The 15,000-nt window shown below is 43.1% G+C and overlaps 1 protein-coding gene across 2 annotated transcripts in view; it reads left to right on the top strand.

The window, feature by feature from the left end:
• The window catches only part of smurf1 (SMAD specific E3 ubiquitin protein ligase 1), a 62,238-nt gene that overhangs the window by 43,516 nt on the left and 3,722 nt on the right, over positions 1–15,000 (top strand). Inside the window, exons 12-16 of one of the 2 annotated variants that reach the window (XM_031813954.1) lie at positions 4,597–4,711; positions 6,177–6,355; positions 8,692–8,950; positions 11,008–11,209; positions 14,175–14,250. In XM_031813954.1, coding sequence (XP_031669814.1) covers positions 4,597–4,711; positions 6,177–6,355; positions 8,692–8,950; positions 11,008–11,209; positions 14,175–14,250 — 831 coding nt within the window. Of the gene's footprint in view, positions 1–4,596; positions 4,712–6,176; positions 6,356–8,691; positions 8,951–11,007; positions 11,210–14,165; positions 14,251–15,000 lie in introns of both variants that reach the window. The other variant, XM_031813953.1, reaches the window with a different exon arrangement.

Genomic DNA, 15,000 nt, shown 5'->3' with positions numbered 1-15,000 from the left:
ATACAGGGATTGGCTGTACCTGCTGTGGTAACATTGTATTGTGGTTATACAGGGAGTGGCTGTACCTGCTGTGGTAACGTTGTATTATGGTTATACAGGGAGTGGCTGTACCTGCTGTGGTAACATTGTATTGTGGTTATACAGGGAGTGGCTGTACCTGCTGTGGTAACATTGTATTGTGGTTATACGGGGAGTGGCTGTACCTGCTGTGGTAACATTGTAATAATGTTGTATTAAGGTTATACAGGGAGTGGCTGTACCTGCTGTGGTAACATTGTATTATGGTTATACAGGGAGTGGCTGTACCTGCTGTGGTAACGTTGTATTATGGTTATACAGGGAGTGGCTGTACCTGCTGTGGTAACATTGTATTATGGTTATACGGGGAGTGGCTGTACCTGCTGTGGTAACATTGTATTATGGTTATACCGGGAGTGGCTGTACCTGCTGTGGTAACATTGTAATAACATTGTATTATGGTTATACAGGGAGTGGCTGTACCTGCTGTGGTAAAGTTGTAATAATGTTGTATTAAGGTTATACAGGGAGTGGCTGTACCTGCTGTGGTAACATTGTATTGTGGTTATACAGGGAGTGGCTGTACCTGCTGTGGTAACGTTGTATTAAGGTTATACAGGCAGTGGCTGTACCTGCTGTGGTAACATTGTAATAATGTTGTATTAAGGTTATACAGGGAGTGGCTGTACCTGCTGTGGTAACATTGTATTATGGTTATACAGGGAGTGGCTGTACCTGCTGTGGTAACATTGTATTATGGTTATACAGGGAGTGGCTGTACCTGCTGTGGTAACATTGTATTGTGGTTATACAGGGAGTGGCTGTACCTGCTGTGGTAACATTATATTATGGTTATACAGGGAGTGGCTGTACCTGCTGTGGTAACGATGTGGTAACATTGTATTGTGGTTATACAGGGAATGGCTGTACCTGCTGTGGTAACATTGTATTGTGGTTATACAGGGAGTGGCTGTACCTGCTGTGGTAACATTGTAATGATGTTGTATTAAGGTTATACAGGGAGTGGCTGTACCTGCTGTGGTAACATTGTATTATGGTTATGCAGGGAGTGGCTGTACCTGCTGTGGTAACATTGTATTATGGTTATACAGGGAGTGGCTGTACCTGCTGTGGTAACATTGTATTATGGTTATACAGGGAGTGGCTGTACCTGCTGTGGTAACATTGTATTATGGTTATACAGGGAGTGGCTGTACCTGCTGTGGTAACGTTGTATTGTGGTTATACAGGGAGTGGCTGTACCTGCTGTGGTAACATTGTATTGTGGTTATACAGGGAGTGGCTGTACCTGCTGTGGTAACATTGTATTGTGGTTATACAGGGAGTTGCTGTACCTGTTGTGGTAACGTTGTAATAATGTTGTATTATGGTTATACAGGGAGTGGCTGTACCTGCTGTGGTAACATTGTATTATGGTTATACAGGGAGTGGCTGTACCTGCTGTGGTAACATTGTATTGTAGTTATACAGGGAGTGGCTGTACCTGCTGTGGTAACATTGTATTGTGGTTATACAGGGAGTGGCTGTACCTGCTGTGGTAACGTTGTAATAATGTTGTATTATGGTTATACAGGGAGTGGCTGTACCTGCTGTGGTAACATTGTATTATGGTTATACAGGGAGTGGCTGTACCTGCTGTGGTAACATTGTTTTATGGTTATACAGGGAGTGGCTGTACCTGCTGTGGTAATATTGTATTGTGGTTATACAGGGAGTGGCTGTATCTGCTGTGGTAACATTATATTATGGTTATACAGGGGGTGGCTGTACCTGCTGTGGTAACATTGTATTGTGGTTATACAGGGAGTGGCTGTACCTGCTGTGGTAACATTGTATTATGGTTATACAGGGAGTGGCTGTACCTGCTGTGGTAACATTGTATTGTGGTTATACAGGGAGTGGCTGTACCTGCTGTGGTAACATTGTAATAACGTTGTATTATGGTTATACAGGGAGTGGCTGTACCTGCTGTGGTAACATTGTATTGTGGTTATACAGGGAGTGGCTGTACCTGCTGTGGTAACATTGTATTGTGGTTATACAGGGAGTGGCTGTACCTGCTGTGGTAACATTGTAATAATGTTGTATTAAGGTTATACAGGGAGTGGCTGTACCTGCTGTGGTAACATTGTATTATGGTTATACAGGGAGTGGCTGTACCTGCTGTGGTAACATTGTATTATGGTTATACAGGGAGTGGCTGTACCTGCTGTGGTAACATTGTATTATGGTTATACCGGGAGTGGCTGTACCTGCTGTGGTAACATTGTATTATGGTTATACAGGGAGTGGCTGTACCTGCTGTGGTAACATTGTATTGTGGTTATACAGGGAGTGGCTGTACCTGCTGTGGTAACATTGTATTATGGTTATACAGGGAGTGGCTGTACCTGCTGTGGTAACATTGTATTGTGGTTATACAGGGAGTGGCTGTACCTGTTGTGGTAACGTTGTAATAATGTTGTATTATGGTTATACAGGGAGTGGCTGTACCTGCTGTGGTAACATTGTATTATGGTTATACAGGGAGTGGCTGTACCTGCTGTGGTAACATTGTATTATGGTTATACAGGGAGTGTCTGTACCTGCTGTGGTAACGTTGTATTGTGGTTATACAGGGAGTGGCTGTACCTGCTGTGGTAACATTGTATTGTGGTTATACAGGGAGTGGCTGTACCTGCTGTGGTAACCTTGTAATAATGTTGTATTATGGTTATACAGGGAGTGGCTGTACCTGCTGTGGTAACATTGTATTATGGTTATACAGGGAGTGGCTGTACCTGCTGTGGTAACATTGTTTTATGGTTATACAGGGAGTGGCTGTACCTGCTGTGGTAATATTGTATTGTGGTTATACAGGGAGTGGCTGTACCTGCTGTGGTAACATTGTATTGTGGTTATACAGGGAGTGGCTGTACCTGCTGTGGTAACGTTGTAATAATGTTGTATTGTGGTTAGACAGGGAGTGGCTGTACCTGCTGTGGTAACATTGTATTATGGTTATACAGGGAGTGGCTGTACCTGCTGTGGTAACATTGTTTTATGGTTATACAGGGAGTGGCTGTACCTGCTGTGGTAATATTGTATTGTGGTTATACAGGGAGTGGCTGTACCTGCTGTGGTAACATTATATTATGGTTATACAGGGAGTGGCTGTACCTGCTGTGGTAACATTGTATTGTGGTTATACAGGGAGTGGCTGTACCTGCTGTGGTAACATTGTATTATGGTTATACAGGGAGTGGCTGTACCTGCTGTGGTAACATTGTATTGTGGTTATACAGGGAGTGGCTGTACCTGCTGTGGTAACGTTGTAATAATGTTGTATTATGGTTATACAGGGAGTGGCTGTACCTGCTGTGGTAACATTGTATTGTGGTTACACAGGGAGTGGCTGTACCTGCTGTGGTAACATTGTATTGTGGTTATACAGGGAGTGGCTGTACCTGCTGTGGTAACATTGTATTATGGTTATACAGGGAGTGGCTGTACCTGCTGTGGTAACATTGTATTATGGTTATACAGGGAGTGGCTGTACCTGCTGTGGTAACATTGTATTATGGTTATACGGGGAGTGGCTGTACCTGCTGTGGTAACGTTGTATTATGGTTATACAGGGAGTGGCTGTACCTGCTGTGGTAACATTGTATTGTGGTTATACAGGGAGTGGCTGTACCTGCTGTGGTAACATTGTATTGTGGTTATACAGGGAGTGGCTGTACCTGCTGTGGTAACATTGTATTGTGGTTATACAGGGAGTGGCTGTACCTGTTGTGGTAACGTTGTAATAATGTTGTATTATGGTTATACAGGGAGTGGCTGTACCTGCTGTGGTAACATTGTATTATGGTTATACAGGGAGTGGCTGTACCTGCTGTGGTAACGTTGTATTGTGGCTATACAGGGAGTGGCTGTACCTGCTGTGGTAACATTGTATTGTGGTTATACAGGGAGTGGCTGTACCTGCTGTGGTAATGTTGTAATAATGTTGTATTATGGTTATACGGGGAGTGGCTGTACCTGCTGTGGTAACATTGTTTTATGGTTATACAGGGAGTGGCTGTACCTGCTGTGGTAACATTATATTATGGTTATACAGGGAGTGGCTGTACCTGCTGTGGTAACATTGTATTATGGTTATACAGGGAGTGGCTGTACCTGCTGTGGTAACATTGTATTGTGGTTATACAGGGAGTGGCTGTACCTGCTGTGGTAACGTTGTAATAACGTTGTATTATGGTTATACAGGGAGTGGCTGTACCTGCTGTGGTAACATTATATTATGGTTATACAGGGAGTGGCTGTACCTGCTGTGGTAACATTGTATTATGGTTATACAGGGTGTGGCTGTACCTGCTGTGGTAACATTGTATTGTGGTTATACAGGGAGTGGCTGTACCTGCTGTGGTAACGTTGTAATAACGTTGTATTATGGTTATACAGGGAGTGGCTGTACCTGCTGTGGTAACGTTGTAATAACGTTGTATTGTGGTTATACAGGGAGTGGCTGTACCTGCTGTGGTAATGTTGTAATAACATTATATTGTGGTTATACAGGGAGTGGCTGTACCTGCTGTGCCATGAGATGTTGAACCCGTACTACGGCCTGTTCCAGTACTCAACAGACAACATCTACACACTACAGATCAACCCTGATTCCTCTATAAACCCTGTGAGTACACACACTACAGATCAACCCTGTGAGTACACACACTACAGATCAACCCTGTGAGTACACACACTACAGATCAACCCTGTGAGTACACACACTACAGATCAACCCGACTCCTCTATAAACCCTGTGAGTATACACACTACAGATCAACCCTGTGAGTACACACACTACAGATCAACCCTGTGAGTACACACACTACAGATCAACCCTGACTCCTCTATAAACCCTGTGAGTACACACACTACAGATCAACCCTGTGAGTACACACATTACAGATCAACCCTGTGAGTACACACACTACAGATCAACCCTGACTCCTCTATAAACCCTGTGAGTACACACACTACAGATCAACCCTGTGAGTACACACATTACAGATCGACCCTGTGAGTACACACACTACAGATCAACCCTGTGAGTACACACACTACAGATCAACCCTGTGAGTACACACACTACAGATCAACCCGACTCCTCTATAAACCCTGTGAGTACACACACTACAGATCAACCCTGTGAGTACACACATTACAGATCGACCCTGTGAGTACACACACTACAGATCAACCCTGTGAGTACACACACTACAGATCAACCCTGTGAGTACACACACTACAGATCAACCCTGTGAGTACACACACTACAGATCAACCCTGACTCCTCTATAAACCCTGTGAGTACACACACTACAGATCAACCCTGTGAGTACACACACTACAGATCAACCCTGTGAATACACACACACACTACAGATCAACCCTGTGAATACACACACACACTACAGATCAACCCTGTGAGTACACACACACACTACAGATCAACCCTGTGAGTACACACACTACAGATCAACCCTGTGAGTACACACACTACAGATCAACCCTGTGAGTACACACACTACAGATCAACCCAACTCCTCTATAAACCCTGTGAGTACACACACTACAGATCAACCCTGTGAGTACACACACTACAGATCAACCCTGTGAATACACACACACACTACAGATCAACCCTGTGAATACACACACACACTACAGATCAACCCTGTGAATACACACACACACTACAGATCAACCCTGTGAGTACACACTACAGATCAGCCCTGTGAGTACACACACTACAGATCAACCCTGTGAATACACACACACACTACAGATCAACCCTGACTCTATCAACCCTGTGAGTACACACACACTACAGATCAACCCTGTGAGTACACACACTACAGATCAACCCTGTGAGTACACACTACAGATCAGCCCTGTGAGTACACACACTACAGATCAACCCTGTGAATACACACACACACTACAGATCAACCCTGACTCTATCAACCCTGTGAGTACACACACACTACAGATCAACCCTGTGAGTACACACACACTACAGATCAACCCTGTGAGTACACACACACTACAGATCAATCCTGTGAGTACTGATGATGATGATGGTGTGTGTATAGGACCACCTGTCGTATTTCCACTTTGTGGGTCGTGTGATGGGCCTGGCAGTGTTCCATAGTCACTATATCAACGGAGGCTTCACCCTGCCCTTCTACAAGCAGCTGCTGGGGAAACCTATTATGCTACAAGACCTGGAGACCACTGATCCTGAACTACACAAGAGTCTGGTCTGGATACTGTGAGTACCACACACTAGTAATTACACTAGCTTTACTGACCCTGGACTAGACAAGAGTCTGGATACTGTGAGTACCACACACTAGTAATTACACTAGCTTTACTGACCCTGGACTAGACAAGAGTCTGGTCTGGATACCGTGAGTACCACACACTAGTAATTACACTAGCTTTACTGATCCTGAACTACACAAGAGTCTGGTCTGGATACTGTGAGTACCACACACACACACACTAGCTTTACTGATCCTGAACTACACAAGAGTCTGGTCTGGATACTGTGAGTACCACACACTAGTAATTACACTAGCTTTACTGACCCTGGACTAGACAAGAGTCTGGATACCGTGAGTACCACACACTAGTAATTACACTAGCTTTACTGATCCTGAACTACACAAGAGTCTGGTCTGGATACTGTGAGTACCACACACTAGTAATTACACTAGCTTTACTGATCCTGAACTACACAAGAGTCTGGTCTGGATACTGTGAGTACCACACACTAGTAATTACACTAGCTTTACTGATCCTGGACTAGACAAGAGTCTGGTCTGGATACTGTGAGTACCACACACTAGTAATTACACTAGCTTTACTGACCCTGGACTAGACAAGCGTCTGGATACCGTGAGTACCACACACTAGTAATTACACTAGCTTTACTGATCCTGGACTACACAAGAGTCTGGTCTGGATACTGTGAGTACCACACACTAGTAATTACACTAGCTTTACTGACCCTGGACTAGACAAGAGTCTGGTCTGGATACTGTGAGTACCACACACTAGTAATTACACTAGCTTTACTGACCCTGGACTAGACAAGAGTCTGGATACCGTGAGTACCACACACTAGTAATTACACTAGCTTTACTGACCCTGGACTAGACAAGAGTCTGGTCTGGATACTGTGAGTACCACACACTAGTAATTACACTAGCTTTACTGACCCTGGACTAGACAAGAGTCTGGTCTGGATACTGTGAGTACCACACACTAGTAATTACACTAGCTTTACTGACCCTGGACTAGACAAGAGTCTGGTCTGGATACCGTGAGTACCACACACTAGTAATTACACTAGCTTTACTGATCCTGAACTTCACAAGAGTCTGGATACTGTGAGTACCACACACTAGTAATTACACTAGCTTTACTGACCCTGGACTATACAAGCGTCTGGATACTGTGAGTACCACACACACACACACTAGTAATTACTCTAACTTTACTGACCCTGGACTACACAAGAGTCTGGTCTGGATACTGTGAGTACCACACACTAGTAATTACACTAGCTTTACTGACCCTGGACTAGACAAGAGTCTGGTCTGGATACCGTGAGTACCACACACTAGTAATTACACTAGCTTTACTGACCCTGGACTATACAAGCGTCTGGATACTGTGAGTACCACACACACACACACTAGTAATTACTCTAACTTTACTGACCCTGGACTACACAAGAGTCTGGTCTGGATACTGTGAGTACCACACACTAGTAATTACACTAGCTTTACTGACCCTGGACTAGACAAGAGTCTGGTCTGGATACCGTGAGTACCACACACTAGTAATTACACTAGCTTTACTGACCCTGGACTATACAAGCGTCTGGATACTGTGAGTACCACACACACACACACACACTAGTAATTACTCTAACTTTACTGACCCTGGACTACACAAGAGTCTGGTCTGGATACCGTGAGTACCACACACTAGTAATTACACTAGCTTTACTGACCCTGGACTAGACAAGAGTCTGGTCTGGATACCGTGAGTACCACACACTAGTAATTACACTAGCTTTACTGACCCTGGACTAGACAAGAGTCTGGTCTGGATACCGTGAGTACCACACACTAGTAATTACACTAGCTTTACTGACCCTGGACTATACAAGCGTCTGGATACTGTGAGTACCACACACACACACACTAGTAATTACTCTAACTTTACTGACCCTGGACTACACAAGAGTCTGGTCTGGATACTGTGAGTACCACACACTAGTAATTACACTAGCTTTACTGATCCTGAACTAGACAAGAGTCTGGATACTGTGAGTACCACACACACACACTAGTAATTACACTAGCCTTACTGATCCTGGACTATACAAGCGTCTGGATACTGTGAGTACCACACACTAGGAATTACACTAGCCTTACTGATCCTGAACTACACAAGAGTCTGGATACCGTGAATACCACACACTAGTAATTACACTAGCTTTGTGCCAGCAGTGTCTCTTCGTTTCTGGGTATTACAATGTTGTGTGTGTGTGTGTGTGTGTGTGTGTGTGTGTGTGTGTGTGTGTGTGTGTAGGGAGAATGACATCTCGTCGGTTCTAGATCATACGTTCTGCGTGGAACACAGTGCCTTCGGGAAGTTCCTTCAACATGAGCTGAAACCCAACGGTCAGAACCTCCCGGTAACCGAGGACAACAAGAAGGAGTACGTGAAGCTTTATGTCACCTGGAGGTTTATGAGGGGGATCGAGGCTCAGTTCTTAGCTCTGCAGAAAGGATTCAGCCAACTGATTCCTCAACACCTCCTCAAACCATTTGACCACAAGGAGCTGGAGGTACCTGTCTGTTATACCTGTCTGTTGTACCTGTTTGTTGTACCTGTCTGTCTGTTATACCTGTCTGTCTGTTATACCTGTCTGTCTGTTATACCTGTCTGTCTGTTGTACCTGTCTGTTATACCTGTCTGTCTGTTATACCTGTCTGTCTGTTGTACCTGTCTGTTATACCTGTCTGTTGTACCTGTCTGTCTGTTATACCTGTCTGTCTGTTATACCTGTCTGTCTGTTATACCTGTCTGTCTGTTATACCTGTCTGTCTGTTATACCTGTCTGTCTGTTATACCTGTCTGTCTGTTATACCTGTCTGTTGTACCTGTCTGTTGTACCTGTCTGTTGTACCTGTCTGTTATACCTGTCTGTCTGTTATACCTGTCTGTCTGTTATACCTGTCTGTCTGTTATACCTGTCTGTCTGTTATACCTGTCTGTTATACCCGTCTGCCTGTCTGTTGTACCTGTCTGTTGTACCTGTCTGTCTGTTATACCTGTCTGTCTGTTATACCTGTCTGTCTGTTATACCTGTCTGTCTGTTATACCTGTCTGTCTGTTATACCTGTTTGCCTGTTATACCTGTCTGCCTGTTATACCTGTCTGCCTGTTATACCTGTCTGTCTTTATACCTGTCTGTCTGTTATACCTGTCTGTTATACCTGTCTGGCTGTCTGTTATTCCTGTCTGGCTGTCTGTTATACCTGTCTGTCTGTTATACCTGTCTGTCTGTTATACCTGTCTGTTATACCTGTCTGTTATACCTGTCTGCCTGTCTGTTATACCTGTCTGCCTGTCTGTTATACCTGTCTGCCTGTCTGTTATACCTGTCTGCCTGTCTGTTATACCTGTCTGCCTGTCTGTTATACCTGTCTGCCTGTCTGTTGTACCTGTCTGTTATACCTGTCTGTTATACCTGTCTGCCTGTCTGTTATACCTGTCTGTCTGTCTGTTATACCTGTCTGGCTGTCTGTTATACCTGTCTGTTATACCTGTCTGCCTGTCTGTTATACCTGTCTGTTATACTTGTCTGTCTGTCTGTTATACCTGTCTGGCTGTCTGTTATACCTGTCTGTTATTCCTGTCTGGCTGTCTGTTATACCTGTCTGTTATTCCGGTCTGGCTGTCTACCTTTGTTAACAAGAAATGTGTGGAGTGGTTGAAAAATATGTTTTTATGAATCCAAGTGTATGTAAACTTCCGACTTCAACTGTATACCTGTCTGTCTGTTTCTGCCTTTCTGGCTGGCTGGCTGTTATACCTGTCTCTCTCTCTAGTTGATAATCTGAGGCCTGTCTAACTCTCTCTCCCTGCCTCTCTCCCTCTAGTTGATAATCTGAGGCCTGTCTAACTCTCTCTCCCTGCCTCTCTCCCTCTAGTCGATAATCTGAGGCCTGTCTAACTCTCTCTCCCTGTCTCTCTCTCTCTAGTTGATAATCTGATGCCTGTCTCCCTGTCTCTCCCTCTAGTTGATAATTGGAGGCCTGTCTCCCTGTCTCTCCCTCTAGTTGATAATCTGAGGCCTGTCTAACTCTCTCCCTGTCTCTCTCTAGTTGATAATCGGAGGCCTGTCTCTCTCTAGTTGATCATCTGAGGCCTGTCTCCCTGTCTCTCTCTAGTTGATAATCGGAGGCCTGTCTCTCTCTAGTTGATCATCTGAGGCCTGTCTCCCTGTCTCTCTCTAGTTGATAATCGGAGGCCTGTCTCCCTGTCTCTCCCTAGTTGATAATCGGAGGCCTGTCTCCCTGTCTCTCTCTAGTGTATAATCGGAGGCCTGTCTCTCTCTAGTTGTAATCGGAGGCCTGTCTCCCTGTCTCTCTCTAGTGTATAATCGGAGGCCTGTCTCTCTCTAGTGTGTAATCGGAGGCCTGTCTCCCTGTCTCTCTCTAGTGTGTAATCGGAGGCCTGTCTCCCTGTCTCTCTCTAGTTGATAATCGGAGGCCTGTCTCCCTGTCTCTCTCTAGTTGATAATCGGAGACCTGTCTCTCTCTAGTGTATAATCGGAGGCCTGTCTCCCTGTCTCTCTCTAGTGTATAATCGGAGGCCTGTCTCCCTGTCTCTCCCTAGTTGATAATCGGAGGCCTGGGGAAGATAGACCTAGCAGATTGGAAGTCTAACACCCGTTTGAAGCACTGTGCTGTAGACAGTAATGTGGTTTGCTGGTTCTGGGAGGCTGTAGAGAGCTTCACTGAGGAGAGGAGAGGACGACTACTGCAGTTTGTTACCGGTTCTACCAGAGTTCCACTACAGGGATTCAAGGCACTACAGGGTGGGTCGCACGCACACCCCACATCACTATTAACAAAGAACAGCTATAACAGTTGATGTTGGTGTTCTAGAACAGTGATAACTAGAACGTGTTGTACATCAGTAATGTTGGTATTCTAGAACAGTGATAACTAGAATGTGTTCTAGAACAGTGATAACTAGAATGTGTTGTACATCAGCAATGTTGGTGTTCTAGAACAGTGATAACTAGAATGTGTTCTAGAACAGTGATGTTGGTGTTCTAGAACAGTGATAACTAGAATGTGTTGTACATCAGTAATGTTGGTATTCTAGAACAGTGATAACTAGAACGTGTTGTACATCAGTAATGTTGGTATTCTAGAACAGTGATAACTAGAATGTGTTGTACATCAGTAATGTTGGTGTTCTAGAACAGTGATAACTAGAATGTGTTGTACATCAGTAATGTTCGTGTTCTAGAACAGTGATAACTAGAATGTGTTCTAGAACAGTGATGTTGGTGTTCTAGAACAGTGATAACTAGAATGTGTTCTAGAACAGTGATAACTAGAATGTGTTGTACATCAGTAATGTTGGTGTTCTAGAACAGTGATAACTAGAATGTGTTCTAGAACTATTATAACTAGAATGTGTTGTACATGAGTAATGTTGATGTTCTAGAACAGTGATAACTAGAATGTGTTCTAGAACAATGATAACTAGAATGTGTTGTACATCAGCAATGTTGGTGTTCTAGAACAGTGATAACTAGAATGTGTTCTAGAACAGTGATGTTGGTGTTCTAGAACAGTGATAACTAGAATGTGTTGTACATCAGTAATGTTGGTATTCTAGAACAGTGATAACTAGAACGTGTTGTACATCAGTAATGTTGGTATTCTAGAACAGTGATAACTAGAATGTGTTCTAGAACAGTGATAACTAGAATGTGTTGTACATCAGTAATGTTGGTGTTCTAGAACAGTGATAACTAGAATGTGTTGTACATCAGTAATGTTGGTGTTATAGAACAGTGATAACTAGAATGTGTTCTAGAACAGTGATGCTGGTGTTCTAGAACAGTGATAACTAGAATGTGTTGTACATCAGTAATGTTGGTGTTCTAGAACAGTGATAACTAGAATGTGTTCTAGAACTATTATAACTAGAATGTGTTGTACATGAGTAATGTTGATGTTCTAGAACAGTGATAACTAGAATGTGTTCTAGAACAATGATAACTAGAATGTGTTGTACATCAGCAATGTTGGTGTTCTAGAACAGTGATAACTAGAATGTGTTCTAGAACAGTGATGTTGGTGTTCTAGAACAGTGATAACTAGAACGTGTTGTACATCAGTAATGTTGGTATTCTAGAACAGTGATAACTAGAATGTGTTCTAGAACAGTGATAACTAGAATGTGTTGTACATCAGCAATGTTGGGGTTCTAGAACAGTGATAACTAGAATGTGTTCTAGAACAGTGATGTTGGTGTTCTAGAACAGTGATAACTAGAATGTGTTGTACATCAGTAATGTTGGTATTCTAGAACAGTGATAACTAGAACGTGTTGTACATCAGTAATGTTGGTATTCTAGAACAGTGATAACTAGAATGTGTTCTAGAACAGTGATAACTAGAATGTGTTGTACATCAGTAATGTTGGTGTTCTAGAACAGTGATAACTAGAATGTGTTCTAGAACAGTGATGTTGGTGTTCTAGAACAGTGATAACTAGAATGTGTTCTAGAACAGTGATAACTAGAATGTGTTGTACATCAGTAATGTTGGTGTTCTAGAACAGTGATAACTAGAATGTGTTCTAGAACTATTATAACTAGAATGTGTTGTACATGAGTAATGTTGATGTTCTAGAACAGTGATAACTAGAATGTGTTCTAGAACAATGATAACTAGAATGTGTTGTACATCAGCAATGTTGGTGTTCTAGAACAGTGATAACTAGAATGTGTTCTAGAACAGTGATGTTGGTGTTCTAGAACAGTGATAACTAGAATGTGTTGTACATCAGTAATGTTGGTATTCTAGAACAGTGATAACTAGAACGTGTTGTACATCAGTAATGTTGGTATTCTAGAACAATGATAACTAGAATGTGTTCTAGAACAGTGATAACTAGAATGTGTTGTACATCAGTAATGTTGGTGTTCTAGAACAGTGATAACTAGAATGTGTTGTACATCAGTAATGTTGGTGTTCTAGAACAGTGATAACTAGAATGTGTTCTAGAACAGTGATGCTGGTGTTCTAGAACAGTGATAACTAGAATGTGTTGTACATCAGTAATGTTGGTGTTCTAGAACAGTGATAACTAGAATGTGTTCTAGAACTATTATAACTAGAATGTGTTGTACATGAGTAATGTTGATGTTCTAGAACAGTGATAACTAGAATGTGTTCTAGAACAATGATAACTAGAATGTGTTGTACATCAGCAATGTTGGTGTTCTAGAACAGTGATAACTAGAATGTGTTCTAGAACAGTGATGTTGGTGTTCTAGAACAGTGATAACTAGAATGTGTTCTAGAACAGTGATGTTGGTGTTCTAGAACAGTGATAACTAGAATGTGTTGTACATCAGTAATGTTGGTGTTCTAGAACAGTGATGACTAGAATGTGTTCTAGAACAGTGATGCTGGTGTTCTAGAACAGTGATAACTAGAATGTGTTGTACATCAGTAATGTTGGTGTTCTAGAACAGTGATAACTAGAATGTGTTCTAGAACAGTGATGCTGGTGTTCTAGAACAGTGATAACTAGAATGTGTTGTACATCAGTAATGTTGGTGTTCTAGAACAGTGATAACAAGAATGTGTTGTACATCAGTAATGTTGGTGTTCTAGAACAGTGATAACTAGAATGTGTTCTAGAACAGTGATGCTGGTGTTCTAGAACAGTGATAACTAGAATGTGTTGTACATCAGTAATGTTGGTGTTCTAGAACAATGATAACTAGAATGTGTGTGTGTAAGGTTCTACAGGTTCAGCAGGCCCAAGGCTGTTCACCATCCATCTGATAGAGGCCAACACAGACAACCTACCCAAGGCACACACATGGTAAGAACACACACACTTTCAAAGAACCATGCCTTTACCACCGGGGTGTCAAACACAATGCCCACGGCTTCTCCTCTTCCTCTTTGCTGAAACTATCTCACCAGAGAAAGAGTATGACATGCAATACTCTTTATGACCAGACAGCATCAGATACATGGTCTACACATACTGAGACAGAGAGGTGCTGTTTCACTGTCCAGACAGCATCAGATACATGGTCTATACATACTGAGACAGAGAGGTGCTGTTTCACTGTCCAGACAGCATCAGATACATCCATAACTTCTTATGGCTAGGGGTTCCTGACTATGGGACTCCGCTAGCACCACTAACAGGTATAACCTGACCATGTGACTCCGCTAGCGCCACTAACAGGTATAACCTGACTATGGGACTCCGCTAGCGCCACTAACAGGTATAACCTGACCATGTGACTCCGCTAGCGCCACTAACAGGTATAACCTGACTATGGGACTCCGCTAGCGTCACTAACAGGTATAACCTGACCATGGGACTCCGCTAGCACCACTAACAGGTATAACCTGACTATGGGACTCCGCTAGCACCACTAACAGGTATAACCTGACTATGGGACTCCGCTAGCACCACTAACAGGTATAACCTGACTATGGGACTCCGCTAGCGCCACTAACAGGTATAACCTGACTATGGGACTCCGCTAGCGCCACTAACAGGTATAACCTGAATATGGGACTCCGCTAGCACCACTAACAGGTATAACCTGACTAT

This window comes from Oncorhynchus kisutch, unplaced genomic scaffold (genome assembly GCF_002021735.2).
Source record: "Oncorhynchus kisutch isolate 150728-3 unplaced genomic scaffold, Okis_V2 Okis06b-Okis10b_hom, whole genome shotgun sequence".
Classification (NCBI taxonomy): Eukaryota; Metazoa; Chordata; class Actinopteri; order Salmoniformes; family Salmonidae; genus Oncorhynchus; species Oncorhynchus kisutch.
The sequence above is the reverse complement of the archived record's forward strand: the minus strand, read 5'-3'. Positions and strand labels throughout refer to the sequence as shown.